This window comes from Sinocyclocheilus grahami, unplaced genomic scaffold (assembly GCF_001515645.1).
Source record: "Sinocyclocheilus grahami isolate Dianchi unplaced genomic scaffold, SAMN03320097.WGS_v1.1 scaffold84.1, whole genome shotgun sequence".
In the NCBI taxonomy this organism is placed as follows: Eukaryota; Metazoa; Chordata; class Actinopteri; order Cypriniformes; family Cyprinidae; genus Sinocyclocheilus; species Sinocyclocheilus grahami.
The window spans coordinates 1933912-1946914 of record NW_015505263.1 but is presented as its reverse complement, the minus strand read 5'-3'; the positions used below and the strand labels follow the sequence as shown (position 1 = coordinate 1946914).

At 37.4% G+C, this 13003-nt stretch overlaps 2 protein-coding genes across 2 annotated transcripts in view; one reads left to right on the top strand and one right to left on the bottom strand.

The window, feature by feature from the left end:
• Positions 1-10314, bottom strand: part of LOC107586600 (kinesin-like protein KIF26B) — a 49010-nt gene extending 38696 nt beyond the window's left edge. Inside the window, exons 1-2 of the mRNA XM_016274044.1 lie at positions 9931-10314; positions 9325-9714 (exon numbers count right to left, since the gene is read on the bottom strand). Of these exons, the coding sequence (XP_016129530.1) occupies positions 9325-9714; positions 9931-9987 (447 nt within the window). The 5' untranslated portion in view covers positions 9988-10314. The remainder of the gene's footprint in view (positions 1-9324; positions 9715-9930) is intronic.
• An 851-nt stretch (positions 10315-11165) lies between these two features.
• Positions 11166-13003, top strand: part of hnrnpua (heterogeneous nuclear ribonucleoprotein Ua) — a 23353-nt gene continuing 21515 nt past the window's right edge. The window contains exon 1 of the mRNA XM_016274104.1: positions 11166-11169. Coding sequence (XP_016129590.1) covers positions 11166-11169 — 4 coding nt within the window. The remainder of the gene's footprint in view (positions 11170-13003) is intronic.

The following is a 13003-nucleotide window of genomic DNA, read 5'->3' as shown; positions in this document are numbered from 1 at the left end:
GTTCAAAATTGGGGCTGCGGAGATTCAGCAAAGTATGGCACAATATAGCAGGCCTATAAAACGCAATAGAAACCTGTCAGTGAGTAATAGTGCTGCCTATAGTGCTGTGACTAAATTATGTTTCTGTGTATTGGGAGAGTATGTGCAGTAATTTTTCAAGAATCTAGGTTCGAATCGAGCCAGACCTCCCATGAGCCATTTTTCTGCTTCCATTCACTCTTTCCTCATCCCCATTTCCCTCTCTCTCCCTCTCTTTGGCTCTCTGACATTGATAAATTGCTCTGTGCTGTGCAGGTAATCCATCTTCTGAGACCCCAGACCCAAATCTTCGGGTCTGAGAGTGTTCTCTGCCTCTGTTCTCGCTCTCGTTTCCCTCACATTCCACTCAGCTCAAGGTTACTGTGCTCTGTAGTGCTGCTCAGAAATCATGCGACTAATTACTTCAACCTGAGAGGAGAAAAGATAGGACAGGGAAACACAGAGAGCGAGAAAAATGCTAGATATACAGAGAAAAAGAGCGAAAGAGGACTAGAAAGATGTATGGCGGGTCTTAAAAGCAATCTGCCACCCTAATGGAACTTAATGGAAATTACCGACAAATAATTGGAATTAAAAACTGGAGTTTAGTGGCTTTAAGTCCAAATCTATTAGCTGAGGTCATCTATATTCCAATGTAATCCTAAACATTGAAAAAGCTATAGAGGAGAAAAGATAGGACAGGGAAACACAGAGAGCGAGAAAAATGCTAGATATACAGAGAAAAAGAGCGAAAGAGGACTAGAAAGATGTATGGGTCTTAAAAGCAATCTGCCACCCTAATGGAACTTTAGTTTAGTGGCTTTAAGTCCAAATCTATTAGCTGAGGTCATCTATATTCCAATGTAATCCTAAACATTGAAAAAGCTAATTTTTGCTGTCTTCGGTTTTAGTAAAACAGACCACCAATGAAGACTCACCTTGTACTCGTTCACATCCAATTCATCAAGTCTAAATGTACATCTATCCAATACAATGAAAAAATAACTCTTCCTAATACTACCTAATTAGCATTAGCAAGTAGAAGACAATGCTTCACAGCTGTGATTTAACTAAAGTCTATTGGATATTTTGAAAATATGAACAAGACTTTTGATATGCTCAACTTCTTGTTTCAACTGGAAATGTCAACACAAGAAAAAATCAATTCATTTTATGTGTCTTGAAACAATACAGTCGCATTAAATATCTTTCAAAAACATTACACATCTTTATTACCTTATTTATACCTTATTTATTCCAAACTTTTGACCCCCAGTGTGTGTGTATATAGCTGCACATATCGCTCAAAGCTGATTTGGAACAGCTTCAACCATGGTGTAAACATAGCCAATGAGACACATATTATATCTATATAAAGTCATATAAAATTATAATGTTACATGGTTTTTTTTTTTACCAAGGAAAGGTGCAAAGGCACTCATTTCTCAGTGTATATGTGTGTGTGATGAACCTGACTGTGTGTGTTGGCAGGTACTGGCCCACTGGTGCATGCGATAGAGATGGAATGGGCAAGGTGACATTGTCCTGATATCACACACAAAGCGCTGCGCTACATCATAATTCAGACATGTGCTACAGCTCATCTGGAGGTTAATTCAGTTCTTTATTCATAATAACGAGTCACTCTGTTCCTCTACTGCATGTATGACCTCCAGCAAAGCGTAATATCACCTTAAACTTTCACTAACCTGTCTACATGTCAAAAACCATTAAGGGCAAATAAAAACAATGTCTCTTACAATGTCCTTGCAAATCTATTTTAGATCCAACCTTGGATAATCAGATGCTTGTACAGTCAATGTCAGTTAAACAAAGTTATTAAGTTGAATCTATTAAAAAAAACATTAATGTTAAATGAATTATAAATAGAATACTATTATAAAATAAAATAATATTAATATGATTTAATAATACAATTTCCAAAACTATGTGAAAATGTAGTATTAGTAATTAGTAATTTATTGGAATTACCAATAGGTTGTTTTTATCTGTTTTACCATCTAACTGGTCACCATTAGATGAGCTGGAATGTCAGAAACAAAAGAAGGCTCCAGTAAAATGTATCTCTTCTGATCTAACACCATCTTTAATAATATTAATATGATTTAATAATACAATTTCCAAAACTATGTGAAAATGTAGTATTAGTAATTAGTAATTTATTGGAATTACCAATAGGTTGTTTTTATCTGTTTTATCATCTAACTGGTCACCATTAGATGAGCTGGAATGTCAGAAACAAAAGAAGGCTCCAGTAAAATGTATCTCTTCTGATCTAACACCATCTTCGGCTGTCTCTTCCTGTCCTCCTGACCTTTACGATGCCCTCGTCATTCACAGCATAATTAACCTAGCTTTTCTCTCGGGCTGTGCTACACCGGTCTCACTCATCCTCTTAACCTTGTTGATTTTGCAGAGGAATGCACTTAAACCTCTCGTAAAACATGGCATTTTAGAATGAATGACTCCATCTGTTTTCTTTTCCCCCGTCTCTCTCTGTCAAAAGGTGTGCATTTCCCTTGAACTCAACCAAACGATGGAGCCCCTCCATCTAACCCCTCTATCTGATCATCTATGTGAATTCGTTCAGCTGATTACATGCCATGTCAAAAAAAAAAAATGAATAAGTACCTGTTAAAAGCTGCATGCATAACAATCTAGTGTAAGTTCTTTATGGGGGTTTTAGTCTTTTTCAGTCAAAAAAAGACTAAAACATAGAGGCCAATTAATAATTCAAAGAAAGGCTTCTCTTTTTATTACCATGGAGAAGACCATGTCTTCTTTTTTAGACAAATGGACAAGGGAAAAATAATACAAAACAAGATATGCATTTGCTGAATGGGGAAAAAACAGCAGGTTTTTATGGGAAATTATTTTGTAAACCAAATGAATACAGGAAGATACAGAAGTTAAATAGAAATGTGCAACATAGACGGATAAATAGATCAACATAAAATAGACCAATCACAATTCATTGTGCAAATACATGTAAAAATGAAGACTTCTGTATGCAGATACAGTTAGTGTAATGCTGAGCCAATGGACGATTTTCTAAACTGAATCTTAAGTCAAAAATAATTACATTAAATAAATCATATTTATTTATTGATTGATTAATATGATTATTTTATAATAAATTGATCATAGCTGCGATTATTAAAGACTTCATTTATTAAAGTTTGAATGGTGTCTGTTAAGTGGATTGGGTTGAAAGTTCTCAGCTAACATTCACAGTATAGGCGTATATTTTTTTCTCAAATGTTTGCTGTATTTTATATTCTTTTCAATCTAGTGTTCTTATCAAGAGTGTTTTTTGGAGCCCTGGATGGAGGGTTGCTTCAAAGCTTCAAAGCAGAGGTCCCAGGCAACATCAACTGCCTCCATGGAGGAAACAGCCCTGTTGTTGTGTGGTGGGGCAATTAAAAAAAATGAGTTGGTCAGTAGGGGGGCAGAGGCCTGTTCTCAGGTTAAAAGCAGAACGAATGGCCCTCTCCACATGTGTGTAAAACCAGTGACTGCATGAGAGATCACAACAAGGGTAAAGTGGAGTTCATGCTGACTAGCGCTGCTAATGAGAGATACTTTACATATGGTTTACCACTACTGTTTACAAATGAGGTTGAGCACGTGTTCATAAAACCTGTAGGTGCAACAAAAATTACTGTGTTACAGTATTCTATATATACATAGAATAATTCTGTAAAAATAGATATTTGATCTTTTTTTACAGGTGTTTTGCCTGTATTTTGAATTTTGCGCTTTACTGTCTCTAAAAAATTCATGTTTGTTTGTTTGTTTTTAATTTGACATTTTTATGATTTAATTAGTTTTTACTTTTCAACAATTCACAAATAGCCTGTACAATTAACCTCCAGGAGTTCACAAACCCTGCCTAACATGTCCTAGAAATTGATTTGTGTTCAAGTTTAATCTAGCTGTGATTCTTTAGGAACTTTCACTCTCAAACTGACTGAGTTTCCATCATCCTTTATAAATCAGCTGAGCACAAAGGACATGACATGGCATTTAGTCAAAAATGTCATAGTAAATAACCACATCTAGAAAGCTTTGACAAATAAAGTGGCAATTCAATGTTTAAAGGCCCACTAAACAAACAAATGCAAAATGCATTCAGTTGGACACGATGAAAAAACAATATGCAATTTTTCTGCGAGTTAACACTCGCATTGCAACATTCTTCAAAGGTATCTAGTGAGTTTTACTGGGTAACAGTTGAGAAAACTGTGTGCATACTTGCAATACTTTCCTTGTGAGCACAAAATCCATACTCAGAACTGCAGCTGTAGGCTGAAACCTACACATTCAACACATCAAACCATCCAGTCTCCAGAGATGCATTTCACAAGTCTGTCGAAATCTTTCATTCTATTTTCCACACAATGACAAAGCCACGAGTGACTAATGTGAACCAGCACTGCTGATCGCTGCCTAAAAATCACGGCTTTACCGAACCAGGCGGTATCCTCCTTCAAGGCAGTTCTGCTTTGATCATGGAGAACTTCGATCTGGCTCGGTCCAGCTAATCCCTGTGAGATCGACTGGCCATGTTCAAGGGGGAGACTTGGTTCTGGGGTGGATTACAGGCCTTCATGCTTTGGAGGAAGTGCTGGCAGTGATTACGGGGTACAGCAGCAACCTGACTGGACTCTTGAAATACAGTTTTGAGCTCCACTAAAAAACAAACCACCCACTCCGCAAAACCTACAGTGGGTTTAAACATCTGCTGCATTTGGCACTGTGAGAGTAGTGTTTATGGGTCATGGATGCTGTTCGGCATCATACTGATGTAATTATTATCTGAGAAAGTGTTGTATTACACATACACACACAAATCTCAAAAATATTCCCCAACATCTTCAGGTTGACATTCAGCAGCAGGCATAAAGATCTCTTTAATATTTCAGTTGTGTCTCATAAACTGCAAAGATCAAGTAGAGAGAAACTTTAATTGAATTTTTTTTTATTAATTGTTAATAAATTATTCATTGAAGAAGTTCTTTCTGGAGTTAAGAAAACTCAAACCACCCACTCCGCAAAACCTACAGTGGGTTTAAACATCTGCTGCATTTGGCACTGTGAGAGTAGTGTTTATGGGTCATGGATGCTGTTCGGCATCATACTGATGTAATTATTATCTGAGAAAGTGTTGTATTACACATACACACAAATCTCAAAAATATTCCCCAACATCTTCAGGTTGACATTCAGCAGCAGGCATAACGATCTCTTTAATATTTCAGTTGTGTCTCATAAACTGCAAAGATCAAGTAGAGAGAAACTTTAATTGAATTTTTTTTTATTAATTGTTAATAAATTATTCATTGAAGAAGTTCTTTCTGGAGTTAAGAAAGCAAAAATGTCAATAATGTCTCAAACAGTGCTTATTTACCAAGACACCAAGCCTGCAATCAAAATATAAACTCAAACGTTCCTCATTACTTTTATTGTATGCGAATAAATGTGCTAAAGTCTTTCAAGTCTAAGTAAGACCAATCCCAGCTGGCACTTGATGTCAAAGTAACATCCAGTTAGTCTTTGGACACCAAAAGTGGGGAAAATGTCAAATTCTGGTTGAAAATTGTAAATAATTTTTCAAGCTCCAACATCGGGTAGGCATCAAATTTTGGTTGAAAATGAAAATGGAGTTGACGTCAAAATCTAATGTTTGCTTGCCATCAAGCTTTAACATAATATTGTTGTTACATCAAGCTCCAACTTAGGAAAAGCGTTGAATTTTAGGCACTTAATACCACAACTTAAATTTGACATTGTGGATCTTAATCTCACAACTTTTAGCAGACATTGGGTTTTGATTACCACACCTTGTGACTCAATGTCAATAATTGATGTCAATATGATATCGGCATGACAAGTTTGGAAGATGCTGAATTTTGGATACAGGACTGAAAACCAACAAAATATCATTATCTAATGATGTTATAATTTGTGTGGACATTAGTCTGATGTTTAGCAGACACTGGGTTTCGGTTACTTAATACCACATCTTAAAACCAACAAAATTTCAAGTCGTCATATTCAATGCCAAATTGACGTTGACATTGTCCTGACATTGAATTTTGGTCACCCGATATCAGAACCTATATTTAACCAAATATCAACATATTATAACATTGGTGGCCTGCTGGGAAACTTGTTCAAAAGAAGCAAAACCCAGTTTATTCAAAGCCCCGCAAAAGTTTCAAGCTGTAATACAGCAGCAAACCTCTGCCTCTGCATAAAAATATAACCTATCAACATTTCATACCAATGAAAAGAGCAGGTATTTAACACTAACCATTACTTGCTGTTAGACCTTCAGCTGTAAAAACCAGAAATTAATGGTTCATAAAGCACTGGACCATGTCGTTGTGAATCAAAATAGTTTCAACCTATAAACAGCTCTGACTTACATCGACTGTCAACAATCCTCTTTGCTGTAAGCAGCTATCAGGTCACAGTCTTTAAAGCCGCAATATACTATTCACAGTCATTTCCAACATCGGTGCTCCCCAAACGAGCACACCAAATCCTACAGAGACATGCATATTCAGTTGTCCCATCGCTGAGCTGTATTTATATCTGCCTTAGTGACACCATTACACCCTGGCGTCGATACAAAGCCTGCCGCTGGACAGGAGGGAGTGCCATTTACAGTAGCACGCCGGCTGAATTGAGCTGACGTCAGCAACCCATTCCCGTTTATTCCTATCAGTCCGTAGTGAAAAAGTGACCTCTTTATATGATAATACCTTGCTCACCTGAGAGGGATAGAAAGAGCGTTAAACGTGAAATATGTATGAAGCTCACGCCCATAACGTGTTGCTGTCGTGGCAACAGTGCTCTGTTGGAAATGGGACCTGTGTGTGCATGGGAATGGAAATGAACATGCTTCTGTTCAGCGGGTGTAATCTAAAGACGAACCCCAGGGGACGTTCACAATGCAGCAATTCCCACAGCACAAGTTCGGTGAGCTACTGTTCTGGTATTCTGCATTCCATTTACAGTTGGATGTGGGATATTTCTACTTCAAATGGCAATAGAAGAATCATTTTGGATTCCAAAAGAACCTTTCAGTGAGCCGTTCTTAAAATAACCATTTTTAAGGGAAAGAAGTTTTTAATAATCTGAAGGATCTTTTTCCATAATAAAGAACCTTCCCTCTTAAAAATAAAGGTTCTTTATTGGCATCTATGGTTGAAGGTTCTTTGGGGAGCCCAAAATGGTTGTTCTATGGTATCACTGTATTTTTTGTGCAATGGAAAGGTTCCATGGATGTTAAAGGTTCTTCATGGAACCATGGATGTAAATAAAGAACATTTATTTTTAAGAGTAATGCTAACATTTATTCTGCATGTATAAGATCACCAAAAGAGCACCATTTACCATGTTTTAAACACTTGACTCTGCAAATGTTTTCTATACAGTTTTTAGCATCAAACAATGTAGGAACTCTGAGTTTTATAGTCAATGTTCATCACTTCTCTCTACTCTATCGCACTTTTTTTTAAGGAAATTAGAACATTTTACTTTCAGACTCCAATGGAAAGCAGCATACTGCAAGATCTCCAGATGGATCGTATATCAGAATGAGGTTTTACACTTCAGTTCATGTCACAACACTGCTCACTAATCACCATGTGGGTGAAGATCCTGCAGAGAAAAGCCCAAACACTCAGCAACGTCTCCTTTGAAATTGCCTCCGGCTTAAAGAGCGCTCTCATGGCCACCCTGCTCTCCAGTGATCCCCTCTCCTTCCCATCAGCCCCTCCTCCTCCAGCTCATTTTAATGGGCACCTCCAGGTCACTTGCAGCTGGCAGAACTGGCCATAAAATCTGGAGACCAACAGCAGGTCTGAAACACGAGCCACGGCCACACCAGATCAATGGTGCTCTTTAAAAACAGCAAAATGCAACTTTTAGTAATAATAATTATATTAATACACACAGAGAGGTTTAAGATATCAACTTAGACACAGCTCCTGATAAGGAGATCTAAATGCAGATGTGATGTTTTGGACAACTGAGGGCCATTTTTTGATTTATTTTTTTAAAGGATAAACGGTGCAATTATTGAAATGAAGAACATAATAGATGCCATATGTTTGTGTTCCTTTAATTGAAAGCATTGCAACGGTGATCACGTTATAGTTCGTAACATCTTAACACAAACAGACAAGCTATATAGTTATATATATATATAGCAATACAAAGAAATGATAGCATGGTATCAAATAATGTACTGATACTGAAGCTCCATATCACATTGTTTGTGAAAGCACAGCGCCCCCTGTTCTTCTTAATGGATATTTATTGAATTAGACAAACTTTGCTTTGGTTTCCATGGGGCGCAAACAAAACCATTGATCAATAATATAAAAAGGTAGGGTTTATCCGTATAAACCATTTCGTTCTATGTGTAAATCATACTGCTTTGTCTGCTTATGCACAGCCCCCGGTATTAGACGCTGAAAATGAAATGAGCACACGGCGAAACTTGATATTTACGCACACATGCATCCAATTACGCACTGCATATTTACCTATATATATACTTTGTGCTTATGATTTGAGCTCTTGTGGAATCCACACCAAGTTCTGGTGCAGTAGCCTACTACCAGGTGCTCCAAGCCAAAACCGAAAAACTAATCATAAGGGATAATTAATCATAAATGCGCTTCTCTGAGCGCTCATCATGCTCGCCATCATGGTATGACGTGTTTCTTTACACAATCTGTTTCACTTTACACTCTTCTTAAACCAAAGGAAAAAGCTGTTAGTCAGCAATTAATTTCGCCCCCTTTGGCCAGTTTGATCATGATCTCAGACTCCTGGAAGCGCGCTGGAATAATAGCGATAGTGGATCTGCAACACGCTGCAGTGCTACTCCGCCCCTCGTGCAACACTTCTGTGTGTTTTCAAACAGTTTAATGCAAAATTGCTATTTTTTTCTTTCTCTCTATCTATTTTATTCTTTATTTTGTAAGTTGCGATATGCTTTGCTAGCGAGAAGTGAGAACAACCATACTATGATAGAAGGGAATTAATCGATAAATAGCAGTGCACGACAAATTTTTATTTAATTCTAGTTTGAAATCTTCACGTTGTGCATTTCTTGTCCAAAATTACGCACTGCAACACTGGAGTTCATATATCACACTTCAGCATGGATATCCGATGTCATTTGTACAATATCTGCATGACGCATTACCATGTCAAAAACTGATTTCAGAATATGCTTATGCGACTTAGTATCTATCAGCCTACCTTGCTAGAGTAGGGTCCGGGAATGAGTAGTTTTAATGCCTGCCTCTTCAGCTCCACCAGCCGAGCGTTGCAGTTCTCGCACCAGATGCCCCGATCAGAACCAGGTGAGCTCCCGCTACCCGAGGCTGGAGAACCAGTGCCGAACCCTGGAGATCCGCCTAAGGATCCAGGCGAACCGGTGCTGATTCCAGGAGATATCGTAACAGGTGAGCCGGAGAAAGAGCCCGGGGATGATATTCCTGATCCGGGGGAAGGGGTTCCAGAGGACCCAGGCATGGAGCCCGCGCCTTCAGGGACCGGGCGACTTGCGCTCCGGGACTCCTCATAAGCCTTTCGGTACCAGGTTTCAGGAGAGAATGATGCTGACTTCGTAGGGGATGAATCGGTCATCTGCAAGAAATGATAGTTGAGGATGAAAAGCAGTGATTGAAACATTAATGTCTGGGTTACAGATATGGTAAATGTGAAAAAGTATGCAAAGTGGTTTATTAATTTGCATACTGAGTTTGACATTGAAATAGATTGTTGTTTTTCCTCACTTGCCCTGAATATGCGCATACCTTTACATAAAATAGCTATAATAAATATACATGTAATAAATCTTACCCCATATTTTCTACTCCTGGTCCCAGATCTTTCTTTATTCCCTGTTAGAGAGGTCATGATAAAGCCTGATACAGAGGGACTGTTGAAATAACTGTGCTCCCTGTTACATCCACAACCAAAAGATCCAAAAATTAATCTCTGGTCAGTTCAGTAGCCCTTCTGAAGTCCAGTCTCAGCGACTAGTACCATGCAGAAATCTATCCATCTTCCTCAGTGGAATATGTATAACAGATGGTCCAATCTGAAATGTCCAGCAGTGGATTATCCCGTTCTTTCTTATGCTCTCTGATAAACTGAATCCATGTGCAGTGCTTTAGATTTCACAGCATCCCAGCACAGGCGCATTTTCCCATGCATATGGACTTGTGTGAAGCGCAGGCTGACAGCAGATCAGGCTGTTGGAGAACTGATCTCTGCGCTGCTCTCACTCCAGAGGAGCGCACACATCTGTCTCTGGGTAGACTGGCCACGCCTTTTCCGCGCCTCTCAGCGAATAGCATGTCCGAGATCTACTGACTGACATGTGGGAGTGTACAGTTGTCCACACGAGCGCAAGTTTTCATTATTAAGAGTCAATTTCGATATTATTATCGAATGACTTTCGGAAATTCTATCAGTGTTGTTCTGTTAGAAGTTCGTCTCACGCAACAAAGATGGCATTGAACTAAATATCAACTATATATTTATGTACGTATATATTTTTATTTATATGTGCAAATATATAATAAATAATAACGACAACATTAATCTAATTTATGTGGTTGCTGAAAAAAGTTCGACCACCACACCCTATAATTCGCACCCTGCAACGGTGGTTCGAGAGTTTTACAGTTAAAACGCTAATTAAATCAATACAATAAATTACATGAAACTGTTTTGGAGCATAATAATAACAATAGCAATACATAATAATAACAATATAAAAAATAAAAGAACAATAAAACATTTAAAATGGTATAATATTATTTTCTTTTATTCAAATATTATAAAGTGTGCCAGGTGAAATGCTCAAATGTCAAATGCTCCAAAATCTTCAATTGCTTACAAACATGTCTGCAAACATGTCATTTAAACCACTGAAGTATATACTAATTATGAAACCAACAAGAAACGTTTGCGTGGCAATATTTCTTAACTGACCAAATGTTGTTTTGAATTGGAATGAAAATAAATAGCTAGTGTTGTTTTGGTTGTATTGTTAGTTCAGCAGGAATTTGAAGGGACATTTTATAAGCATGGGTAAGCAGCGCCACCTATTGCTCACAAATCTAAAATAAACACCCCATCATGCTTCACATGAGAGACTCTAACAGTAAGAAATAAGCAAACGACCATCAGTTTTTATTAAAATGAAACAGTACTGCTTTATCAGTCATATTTAAGACAAGCTACACAGACATACTGTATATATAACCATAGCAATAAACAAATAGGAAACTGTCATAAACCTAAAAACTCAGTATTGCTCAGAATAGTAGTCAGTCTATCCTTTTTGGACCACTGAATCGTCACTTTATGATACATAAAAAAAGCTTATACAAACAGGAAAGGCTGAGATGGTTATTGTAGCCTTTTCCAGTCTTTACAATATTGTACGCAATACTTAATGCACTATTTGGGGTTTCTCAGCTTACAGTAAAATACAGTATATTTAATTTTTACACTATTCTATAAGAGTAATGCATATCGTTGTTGTGTAAGGTATGTAGATAAAGTAAACTCATAAAACTAATTTTCAACTAGAATGTAAAATTTGTGTTTTTCTGATAAGTTCATTTTTTAAAAGCATATAATTTCATGAAATGTTAGATCATAATTTGCCATGCCACCAGTATGCAACTTTTATGATTGCATTCTGTAAAGGCCATCCTAAGTAATGAGCTTCTCTGGTCAGTTCACAGGGGGGCAATTCTGTTCCCGGTCTCTCCCCCACACAAACGCACTCATGGGGCACAGGTTAATTAGGAAAAAAGGAGCTGCAAGAATATACCACCCCTTCACAAAACCTGTGGTATCAGAGTCTGCTAATGAAACTGACAGAAGAAAGTCACCACACACTGACTTTATAATGAGGCTCTCAGACACACACCTGGCCTTAGAAAACCTGCCTCATTAATAGTGAGAATGATTAATCAGTCTATGATACACCCTCTCAGTCTTGCACACATTCTCCACTTTAAAGGCTATTTGAATTTTTATGAATAGGGTAAAATATCATACTGTGTAATTTTGCCAAACTACTTACTAAGCAAAGAGTATTAGGGCATTATGAACACCATTAATGATATATACCATGGTTAAAGAGTCAAAATAAAATGTACAGTATATTATTTATAATGGTAACTGAGATGATTTTGTTTATGATACCTTGATCCTAATGCTATAAAAATATTTATTTGTTCGATCTAATCATGCCGTCAGCCGTCATCAAAAGTCATCATGCTCACAAAGTCCTTGTAGAGAATGACATTTTTATCAAGATCAACAGCTGCAGACAGCATTTCATCCATCTCTTCCTGTGTGAAGGGCTCTCCTTCAAAAGAAAGAAAGAAAAATTAAAAACTTGTCCTGCAGAGTTTAGCTCCAACTTGCCTCAACACACCTGCCTTTAAGTTTCTAGTATGCCTAGTAAGAGCTTGATTAGCTGGTTCAGGTGCGTTTAATTGGGGTTGGAGCTAAACTCTTCTGGACACCGGCCCTCCAGGACCGAGTTTGGACACAGTTTATACAGTTTAAAATGAAAAATAAATAACAACATTTCAATATTCATCATGGCACCAAGTCAATGCACAATATAAAAACGTCAACAGGTTATAAATGTTTCTGAGCTTTTATCACCAAAGAAGACAAGCGGTTCTATTAAAATTACATAGGGTGCTTAGATGGTATAATCACGTTTAGTGCAAGTTTAAGAGCAACAAAAACTTTTGAATTTCCTAACATTAGAAAGAAATACAATAATATCAAAGCACTGAAACTGGATCAGTTTTGAAAACAATGTTTGATTTTCTGTTATTAACAGAGGTGAGAATGTCTGTAATGACCCAGAACAAACTCTATCAACCATATACTC